Source organism: Spea bombifrons, chromosome 9 (assembly GCF_027358695.1).
Source record: "Spea bombifrons isolate aSpeBom1 chromosome 9, aSpeBom1.2.pri, whole genome shotgun sequence".
Lineage (NCBI taxonomy): Eukaryota > Metazoa > Chordata > Amphibia > Anura > Pelobatidae > Spea > Spea bombifrons.
In genome coordinates, this window is record NC_071095.1 from 26,108,178 (window position 1) to 26,119,935 (window position 11,758).

The 11,758-nt window shown below is 37.7% G+C and overlaps 2 protein-coding genes across 2 annotated transcripts; both read left to right on the forward strand.

Moving 5' to 3' along the window:
- Window positions 1-205: 205 nt before the first annotated feature.
- Window positions 206-1,192, forward strand: LOC128504395 (olfactory receptor 1019-like). Its single transcript, XM_053474426.1, has one exon. It carries the CDS (start codon window positions 206-208, stop codon window positions 1,190-1,192), a length of 987 nt encoding a protein of 328 aa, XP_053330401.1.
- A 4,884-nt stretch (window positions 1,193-6,076) lies between these two features.
- LOC128505020 (olfactory receptor 5V1-like) lies at window positions 6,077-7,000 on the forward strand. The gene has a single exon (XM_053475302.1). It carries the CDS (start codon window positions 6,077-6,079, stop codon window positions 6,998-7,000), a length of 924 nt encoding a protein of 307 aa, XP_053331277.1.
- The last annotated feature ends 4,758 nt before the right edge of the window (window positions 7,001-11,758 follow it).

An 11,758-nucleotide genomic window follows, 5' to 3' on the forward strand; every position in this document is an offset into this window, starting at 1 on the left:
TCATTAAACGTGGGGCGGGGGGGATAAGAAGCAGTGTTCAGGTATTCAGTTGACACGTCTTTTTTTTTTTTTAAACCTTTGTTACAATATAACCGTGTAAAATCCTTAGAATATGACAAGATGACGAAGCCTACTTCCAATGGCATTTATATTAGGAATATCTTTCTTTTCTGTAGCATATTTAGGTATCTGTTGGGGGAATGTCATGGAGCAGATGAACCAAACCGCTGTTACAGAGTTCATCCTTCTAGGGCTCTCCAGCAAACCTTCTGTGAAGGCTATCAGCTTTTGCCTGTTCCTGGTGATGTATGTGTTCACACTGTCAGGAAACCTCCTACTGATCATGGTGGTGAGACTCAATACCCAGCTTCAGACCCCAATGTATTTTTTCCTTTCTAATCTCTCACTTGTTGACCTCTTTTTCTCCTCCACCACAGTGCCAAAAATTCTAGTGAGCACGTTATCTCAGGACAAAAGTATTTCTTTCGTGGGGTGTGCAGCTCAGATGTACTTCCATCTGGCGTTAGGCGCCACTGAATGTATTCTACTGGCCGTGATGGCCTTTGATCGATACACAGCCATCTGTAGACCATTACAATATAACACTACGATGGACAAGAGGCTCTGTCTATGCTTGGCTTTAGGGTCATGGTTTGTGAGCTTCCTAAACTCTTTTATCCATGCAGTCTTCACCTTCCAGCTACCTTACTGTAAATCCAATCAAGTCAACCATTATTTTTGCGAGATGCCTCCTCTTTTCCGTATATCTTGCACGGACACATGGTTCAATGAAATTGCAGTGTACATATCCGGTGGGTTGATTGCACTTTGCTCGTTCTTGCTGACGCTATTGTCCTACGTTCACATTATCTCCAACATCTTCAAGATCCGCTCAAGTGAAGGAAAATACAAGGTTTTCTCCACCTGCGCCTCGCACTTGACGGTGGTCTGTCTCTACTACGGAACCATCATGTTTATGTACCTGCGACCACGGCATAGTTACTCCCCGGATCGGGATAGGGCTGTTTCAATCCTGTATACGGTGGTGACACCCATGCTGAATCCGATCATTTACAGTATTAGAAATAAAGAGGTCAAAAACGCTTTGAGAAGGATATTTGTTTTAAACGCCTTAAAGCTATGTTGGCTCTTTCATGAAATGGCACGTTACTTAAAGAAGGTCTTGACCTAATACAGGTGTAATTAAAGCCCATTCTAAGTGTTTATTATTTCCTCTAACACAGTATCAAAATATACGATGATATGATATGTATGGATACATTGCAGTCACACAATCAAACTGTGAATATATCATCTACGATCAAATGAGATAAAAAAATGCATTTAGATAACTCCACTTACCTGTTGGCTTTACCTGGTACCCAAGGGATGAAACCTGTTGAAGAAAAAACTTCTTACCTGAAAGGTCATCTACCGATTAATGAAACCCTCTGTCCTCATCTTCAGCCCAAGATTGGGGCCACTCCAGTGAAAAATTGAAAGTTCAATACATTAAAAAAACAACAACCTGTAAAAAGAACTAGAATACACTTATTATAGTCAATCGAGAATGTAATGTATCCAACATGCACTTGGGGATGCTGGTTCATGGGAGTATATAAAACACGCTCCTGTGCAAGGAGTAGCCCTTTATGAATTTGCTTCCATTGAGCATGAAAGCAAGGGCTAGATTTTCACTGTTCACCTGCACCTGGAGGACCTAAAGGTGAGGGGGTTACTAGAAAAAAAATGCCTCCACCCCACAGCCAGGAGACAGAGGGTGGGGAGAGATAGGGGTGGGTGCCATGCCTCTCAAAGGGTTAATTGCACTTTAACCCCAACATTCCAAAGGTCAAGGTAAGAGTGGCAAGGCACCCGAGGTGGGATGTATGCTTCTTGATGGTGTTTTATTAGCTTTTAACCACTTCACCTCACTGGGCGCAGGATGGGGTGAGAGTGGTATAGGTGGGCTCTATACCCCCCAAAAAAGTTGCATGCACTGACAACCAACACTAAACCCTAAACTTGACTGAACCCCAACGTCCTGTATCTGATCAGACTGCCAAAAATGATTTAAAAAATAACTAAATGTTCCTGTACATCTTTCTTAGCTTTCGAGAAAAATGCTTTCTTAGTTTGTGTTACGTCTACCATGTAAGCCTCATAATTTATTTAGAATTATTTGCCAAAATGTTGCAGTAAAATATATTTTTTTCTTAAAAATAATAAATAAATAAAATTAAAATTATTATTATTTCTGTTGTATATAACCAGTATATATGTGGGCCCTTGGGGGAGTCTTAGAGGAGGTACATGTCTCTTTGACCTTCATAGCCTGCATGATTAATAATAATAGCTCAATAATTTGTTTCCTGACAGACCAATATTTCCTGCGTCTTTGTATAACGCAAATGCTGGAGCATTATTATTATTTTGTATAGCACCATCATATACTGCAGTGCGGCACAATAGGTAAACAAGACATAAGGTAAACAAGACAAAAGGTGATGAGGCCTCTGCTCAAATGACTTTATAGTGAAGAATAATTTATTCATCTCCAAAAAAATATTGGCGGACGCATGCGTTCCACAGGCAGATTCATGTGTTCCACCATCCAAGCTGGCAGACACAGAATCCAATTAAAGGGTACCACCATATCCTATAGGATTCTTCATACAACAGCTCCTACTCCTGTCAATGGAGGCATGCCTTGGACACCAGGAAGTATAAAACCCCGTTGCACCATGCCGTCAGTGCTAGGTTATTGAGCCATTGTGCATAGATACCCCAGCGTTATTACACCCTGGTTTCTGTTCCTGGTCCCTTTCCCGTCTCCTGCTCTCGCTCCTGATCTGACCTTGGCTATCCTTTTTGACCTTGCTACCTCCTGCCAGCCTTGACCTCGGTTCTGCCCTCGACTCAAATGAGATAAAAATACATTTAGATAACTCCACTTACCTGTTGGGTTTACCTGGTACCCAAGGGATGAAACCTGTTAAAGAAAAAACTTCTCACCTGAAAGGTCATCTACCGATGATCAGTGAAACCCTCTGTCCTCATTTTCAGCCCAAGAAAAAGGCCACTCTAGTAAAAAATGAAAGCGCAATACATTAAAAAACAATCTGTTAAAAGAACTAAAATACATGTTCATCAATTCGAGAATGAAATGTATCCACTTGATGACTCTAGTTCATGGGAGTACATAAAGCACGCTCCTGTGCAAGGAGTAGCCCTTTATGAATTTGCTTCCATTGGGCATCAAAGGGCTAGATTTTCACTGTCCACCTGCACCTGGACCTCAGTTCTGTCCTCGACTACGGCTTGTCTGCTCCTCCTGTTGTGACGCTTTGGGAACTACCTGAAACCCTTTTGGGTCCTTGCCATTGGGTTCCATTCTCAAACACCGAAAGATTATTCTCCAGGAATAACAGCATTGTACTAGATTAAGTTGTGTGGTAAGTGTGGGGTACAAAAAAAAAGAGAGAAGGCTATGGGGGTGAGCGTACAAGAATTTACAATGCCTATTATTGTCCATAGCTGAGCCCTTCAACTCTGCAAATCTTAGATCAAGAACTCAACGGAATGCAATGATCTATCCTTTCCTTGATAGACGCCTTCTAGTTGTAGGTTGATTAAAGATGGGCTTTTAATCTATGAGGAGTCCAAACCCATGACAGAGGTCCATAACTATGTCCTCGCTAAATACATGTAATTAGTTAACATGCTACATCACTGAACAACATTACCCATTATGAAAGACATTTATTGTGTTTGTGGCCATTAAGGACACGTTGGACATCCTTGTCATAGACGAACACTTATTAAACACTTATCAAACGGAAGACGATTCTGACCGTCGGCACCAATATGTACTATGGCCACTGTCTGCTTTCCCCACTTCTCATAATACACAGCCATGACTTTTTTCCATTAAAAAAAGAGGTCCAGTCTTGTCGGAATCTCTAAACATTCAAAGCTAGGAGTGAGTTTTCATTATGTTAATAATTAAAGTCTGATTGATTTGTAAATGGGTTCCAATAAATCCAAGAATGAACTGTGAATGGCTAAGAAACATCTTTTTTGTTTAACTGAAATCTATTGATGAATAATAAAAGTTTGCGTGTCGAATAAATACCAACCAACCATGGTTTAAAATAGAAAGATCTATGGTTAAGATTAACTTACCCACAAGTATGTGGCAATACCAGATAAAATTAGAGGCAAAATATATAAATAATACTATAATAAAAGATACTTTGCAAGAATGGAAAAAGATTAAGAAAAAATTGAATCTAACTAATAAGGTTTTAGACAACACGAAACTGGATACCATAGAACGTATTATTTCCAATATAAATTTGAGTATTTGGAAAAATGCGGGAATTGAAGAACTAAAAGAAATTTTGTTTAAAGATAACATAAAATCATTTGATCAAATACATAGGGAGTTTAATATACCTAGCTCAGAAATATTCACCTATCTGAGAATAAAATCCTTTATATTACAAGCTAGATATAAAGAGGATGAGGAACTTCATTGTAAACTTCAAAATGTGTTTAATAAACAAGAAATAAAAAAAAGCATTGTCTAAATCATTTGAAATAATCAATAAAATGGACGAGAGTCCAATAACACCATCTATAACAAAATGGAATAGAGACACAACGAAACAAATTACAGAAATAGATTGGTATAAAGCAATAAATAATACTTATAATCTATATTCATTCCTTAACAATTAGAGAGAATTATTTCAAATTAATTAATCAATGGTATTTAACACCGACAAAAATAAAATCTATGTTTCCAAGTTCTTCAGACAGATGCTGGCGTTGTAATCAGGAACGGGGAGATTATAAACATATATGGTGGACGTGTATAAAAGTAAGGCCTCTTTGGAGGCATGCCGTTGAGCTTCTAGAAAAAATAGGTAATATTAAGATTAATAAAACTTTAGAAATGGCTTTGCTTCATATATTCCCACCTGGATTATCTTTAAAAATAAAAATAATTATTCATATATTGGCAGCTACGAAAGTAGTGATAGCAAGAAATTGGAAAGAAAGCAAACCATTTTTATATCTACAATTAAGAAATCAAGTGTTATTTCAATTATAGATGGAGAAAGGCTTGCAATGGAGTAGTCCACAACAGAAAAGAAAAACAACCATATATGAGGACTGGATTATTAAATTAAATAATATAAGAGTAATAAAAGAATCAACACATATCCCCGTTTTTTTTTTTTTGTTTTTGATATTTAGACCTTTCAACTGTTATTCTGTCTTCATTTTTTGTTGTATTTGTCTATTTAATGTTTAATTTGTTTGTATGTATTATGAAAATAACAAAAATAAAAATTTAAAGAAAAAAATAAAAGTTTGCGTGAAAGTCCTAGAGAAAACTTTAATCTGCAGGTAGTCTAATCCCAAAAGCCAAGAATTCTCTAATTGCTTTGGGACTCTCCAAGGCATTCACAAGACCTTAGCACCCAATTTACTGTTTAAAGAAAGATGAGGACAAATCTATGATGTGATATATATATATATAAAGCTCCCCACTTTAAATTATTTGTATTCAGTATGGGCAGTAACCCTGTCTATACGGGTATTTTATTTTAGCCATGAAGAACTGGAGATCTATTGGACCGTGACGATCTCTTAGCAGCCAACACATTTCTTTGAAGGAAAAAGTATTTATACTGCAGTTTTGTCATTTTGTTTCCTATCAAGACCTCTGGTAAGTACTCCAAAGACAACTAGCTTTTTCTGAAAGTACATGCTTCTTATTGGACACTTTGCTATTTTGATACACACACTATTTCTATACATTTTAGTTCATGCTATGAGTTCTGTTCACCTGGACAGAGGTGGCATTAGTTGTCGAAACTGAGTCCAACTAAAATATAGCTTAGTCTGAAAGAAATCTATGCCAGGATCTGTGATGGTTTCATGTGTATTGTGCTTAACCTTTAAGTTATAATAGAATTCTCCTCAGATCCAATGGATCATCTAAGATGTATGACTATAAATTCTTTAAATGGTTTTCCAGTTCAGGCAGATGTTACAGTATCTTATGGAGAACCTCAATCAAACCATTGTCAGGAAGTTCATCCTTCTTGGACTTTCCACCATTCCTCACCTGCAGGCTTTCAGCTTCCTCCTGTTCTTGCTGATGTATGTTTTCACTCTGTCTGGAAACCTACTACTGATCACAGTGGTAAGAATAAACACTCAGCTCCAGACCCCGATGTACTTCTTCCTTACTAATCTTTCTTTCATTGATATCTGCTTCTCCTCCGCCATAGTGCCGAACATACTCAAAAACACAATATCCAATGACAAGAGTATTTCCTTTGTAGGGTGCGCGACTCAGATGTGCTTCAATCTCGGTCTGGGTGCAACAGAGTCTGTAATACTGGCTGTAATGGCCTTTGATAGATATGCGGCAATCTGTAAGCCTTTACAATACAATACTATCATGGACAAAAAGCTCTGTGTCCGTCTAACTGCTGGATCCTGGTCTGTCAGCTTTTTGAACTCCGTTATTCACACGGCCGTCACTTTCCTACTACCCTTTTGCAAGTCCAACAACCTCAACCACTTTTTCTGCGAGATGCCGCCGCTCCTACGACTGTCCTGTCGAGATACTACATCTAATGAAATAGCAATGTATATATCATGTGGATTACTGGGTCTTTCTTCGTTCTTGTTGACCCTGATGTCCTACGTCCACATTATCTCCAACATTCTGAAGATCCGCTCCAACACAGGAAGACACAAGGCCTTTTCCACTTGTGCCTCTCACCTCACTGTGGTTTCTCTCTACTATGTAACTATTATGGTCATCTACATGCGCCCACGCTCTACTTACTCTCCGAATCGAGAGAGGGTACTGTCCATCCTCTACACAGTTGTGGCCCCCATGTTAAATCCCATCATTTACAGCATTAGAAATAAAGAAGTAAAAGGAACTTTGCGAAAAAACAAACAGCTTTGAAATAACATTCCTTATGACCTTTTCTTACCAGTCGATAAATTAAAAATCTAGCCATCGCCAGCGATATGAACAAAGATATGAGTCTATTTGTAGGTTCTCACGGTTTAACACAGCATCAATAGACCGTATTAAAAGTATGTTACTATTGTTTGATTAACCCCTTCATACCCAGGGCTATTTTGTGCCCCTAAGACCAAAGATTTTGGGCACTTTTTGTTGTGTTTGTTCAACCACGATTTGACTCTTTCTTATGTATTGTATAAGCACGCAAATTTTTGTCTTTTTTTTTTATGATCGACCTATCTATCGATATATATACTGCAGATCTAAAGAGTTAAAAGGCTGAGACTCAAATAAAATATTGGGTGTTATCAGGGTCGGACAAGCCTACGGAAAATAGGGATAGCTGGAAATCAGGTGTGAAAGCGGTATTCTGAAGATATCTAGCTGGATGCTGGGTCACCTAACATAACGTCACCCAGTGTGTGAACGAGAATATTTAACCTCTTAGATGCTGGAGTGCACAATGTATGTGTGATTACGTCACCTTTTTAATGCTGGAGTGAACAAAGTGTGTTTATTTAACCGATTCAATGCTAGACAGCAGATTTTCATTGTCGATACGTTAATGCATGTGTGTGTGTGTGAGCATGGATGTGTAATTGTGTGTGTGTGTGAGCATGGATGTGTAATTGTGTGTGTGTAAGCATGGATGTGTAATTGTGTGAGCATGGATGTGCAGTTGTGTGTGTGTGTGAGACCAAAGGTTTATGGGTGTTTGTGTAAGACCATGTATGTGTAAGAGGGGTGAGATGGAGTGTGTGTTAGAATGAATGTGTACATGTGTGTAAGTGAGTATGAGTAAGCGTGTATAATTTGTGTAAGTGTGCTTACATATGTGTGCCAGACTGTATGTTGGAAGGGGTGGGCAAAGGGAAAAGAAGGGACAGACAAGTTGTTTGGGGGCAATGATAACACAGACCAGCTGTTTCTAGTTATGCCCCTGCTAGTATTCTCATGATGTCATCTCGCCATTACAAAGTCTTAGAAGCTGTGGTACAGGGCGCAATATAAATCAAAAGATAATTTGTTTTCAATTGAAAGAGGAAAAGGAGTATTCATCATAAACCCCTCTATTAAGTTTGAAAGAACATCATCTACTGCTTTGTAATATATATTTGCTTTAACACAATATGCCATTACGTTTTAATTGTCCTGGAAAGAACCCAGTGAACAATAAATCAGCATCAACGAAAGTCCTTTTCCTGGATACTGAAACTTTCCTTTTTGTTTTAGAAGCAAGTTGGGAAAATCCAGTGTAAAAGGGACTTTTTTAAAAACTCGACTACGACTCCTCTATGTCTGTATCTCCTCCTTACGCAATTTGAAGTAAGTTTGGATAATACAGTAAAGGATGTCGAAACATTTTACACATGATTGTCCCACAGAGTCTCATTGTAAACACTTTCATAATACACTTATGTTATACATATTTTTTTATAACTGGTACATTATACGTTTCCACTGTCTATGGCAAATATGTAAGGTGTTTGAATCAAATTAATTCTGAGTTTTATTCTTGAGTTTGGTGTAAAACAATCTCACTGTCCTTGAACAGACAGAAAAAAAAAACATTTTTAGAATATAATTAATTAAGCTTTGTCCAGCCTTTAGTTCCTATTGAATCACATAAAGAATTAGGAGGACAACCATTGCGGCTGGTCGCCCAAGGTCACGTTATAGTGAGGGAGCTCATGGAGATCGGAAGAATGAACGTTGCCTTGTTTTCTCTTATTGAATGGTGAGGGAAATCTCTGCTAGGCACACCTCCATCACATAGTCGTCTTAAGTCATATAGTATATCAGGAAGGATAATGTAAGCGTATAATATAAAGCCCCAGCACCATCAGAATCCCGGGTTGCTGCTAGAATATTAATAAAAAAATAAATGCACCAAACAAAGCAAGGTCAATAAAAAACATGGTTGGATGAGTTTGGTGTGAAGGAACTCGAGTGGCCTGCACTGAGCTCTGACCTTAACCCAGTGGAACACTTTTGAGATGAATTGGAATGCCAGGCTTTCTTTTCAAAATCAGTCCCTGACTTCACAAAAGCTGAAAGGGTACAAATTCCCATAGACACACTCCGAAATCTTGAGGAAAGCCTTCCCAGAAGAGAGGAGGCATATAGCAGCAAGGGAGGGACAACTCTTGGTTTTGTAATGGGATGTCCAACAGGTTCAGCAAGCTAGGCTTGGTGGTCCGGTGTCCACATACTTTTGGTCATGTAATGTATATGAAAGGTGTACAGATGAAAAAGTCAGGGCCTGAGATAGGGGCAACAAGGGACCTTTGAGGATTTGAAAGCCTAATGTAACTTTATTACTTTATTACTATCGTAGATGGTCATATAAGTATATTACAAAAACGAGAGACACATAGACAAATACAGCAATATCATTCTTGTGCATAGACATGGCACAGGACTTGTATGTAACATAGTAATAAAGTATTCCCAACCGGAAAAGGGCATGCCTGTTTTGGCAGGAAATTATTTTGAAACAATAACCTTTAAAGATGGAATGTTTCAGGAATGTGTGGGGAAATCCTTCGTATTAGTTTTCCCCTATGTTGAAATCTCCCATTAAAACAGAGAGAGGTCATTAGCAGCAGGTTGAAATACTCCCAACCGGATACCCCAAAAGTAGGGAATTATCGTAACTTCTTAAGGTGAAATTTTTTTTATACTAATTAATGGACTTGTTTAGAATAAGCATAAGGGCAACCTGGATTTAAGACAAAAATATAAGAAATAAGGTTTGATGTTTTAGAACAGTACAAATAATCCTTATAAGTAACAAAGTTCTTTTTCTACACTTTAGGAGAAAAGAACAAATTAGAGGGTTGTTGAAGATTTTGTACTGATGGCCCAGAGAGGTCAGTTGTTTTATTAGCCAGGTACCCAACCATATACACGTATGTGTATATGCGTATTAATTGGCAGGTGTGTGTAAGGGCAGTCCTGTGTAAGGGCAGTGTATGTGTATATGTGTGTTTATGGGCAGCTGTGTGTAAGGGCAGTGTATGCGTATATGCGTGTTAATGGAAAGGTGTGTGTAAAGGTAACATGTATGTGTATATGTGTGTTTATGGACAGGTGTGTGTAAGGGCAGTGTAAAAAAAAACAACCTCTTGCCTTCGGGTGCAAAAGAAGGTAGCTATGGCTCTGCAACCACTCACATAATTACTTCTTCAATCGTTGCTTAGTCTTAACGTTCAAAACAAACCAAATTATTAGTAAAACGAATCCCTTACAAAAAATTACTGCAGTTTTTCTGAAGTAATACTGCAGTTTTTTGGACATGAAAAAACTGCAATACTGCACTTTTACTGCAGTATTACTGCACTTTTACTGCAGTATTACTGCACATTTACTACAGTTTTACTGCATTTGTACTTCACTGTACTGCAGTTTTACTGCACATTTACTGAACTTTTTTTTTATATTGCAAACCTACAGTTGTAATTCAATGTACTGCAGCTTTATTGCATTTGTACTTCCGTACAACAATAACTGCAGTACAGTGAAGTACAAATAAAGTGTAAAACTGCAGTAAATGTGCAGTAATACTGCAGTAAAAGTGCAGTAATACTGCAGTAAAAGTGCAGTATTGCAGTTTTTTCACGTCCAAAAAACTGTAGTATTACTTCAGTAAAAATGCAGTAATTTTTTCGTAAGGGATAAGGTCAGTCAGCTATAAAGAGTAAGATGCGAGTGAGTTACCGACCCAGAGTTAATTTAAATGAGATTCTTCACTAGAACATTGAGATTCTGTGCAACTCTGGCTAGATAGATAAGTCTGCCATAATTAACTAATGATGATAAAAACACTTTTAGAAGAGTTAATAAAATTCTGCGTAAGGTAGGTATCCAGAGAATTGAAATGATTCTCTTACTTGTTTGTAAAAATAACGGTCACAGAGGAATCCCGGTCCCCATTCTATTTGTTTTCCCCTTCGACAGACGAAATACTCGGGTCTCTCAACAGGCATAAATAATATTTGGTCTTGCGTGTGATGTTTCTTAACAAGCTCAGATAAATTTAAACTTCAGAAATTCCCAGAACAATTAGAAATGGGATACAATCAAACCAACAACATAATAACAAGAATCTGGGGACTCCCTGAAAACTAGGATACCACCGAAACAGACCTTGATAGTCTTAGCGGACATTTTGTTTAATGTTAGGAGCACAACGTTCAATAAGCGTTACAGAACCATTATTATGTAGCTAAACATGTTTGTGTTGTATCATGAACATAGAATGTAAGTTTACCTTTTTGTTTTTTTGTTGTTGTTTACCCCAGACCTGGCAATCCATAGGCTAAGATGCTTTTCCTGATGGAAGGGTCTCTTATTGGCAATCTGAAATACTGAGGAGTACGACATATTTAAATATGATTATAGATCCAGATTTAAACATACAGAACGTTCTGTAAAAGGAACATTTAAAACACTTAATGGCTCCATTCACTGTTTATTCTGAATATTGTTAATATTATTAATAATGGCAAGCTACAAACAAAATACGCAATCTATAAATAAAAATAAATAACTAGTAATAATAGTTTGTCTTTACCTGGGACTGAACAGATCTGAGATAAACCATTATTAAGAAGTCTAATAGTTAATAGCTTAACTGTCGATGGGCCGAATGGTTCTTATCTGCCGTCAAATTCTATGTCAAAGTTTATATGA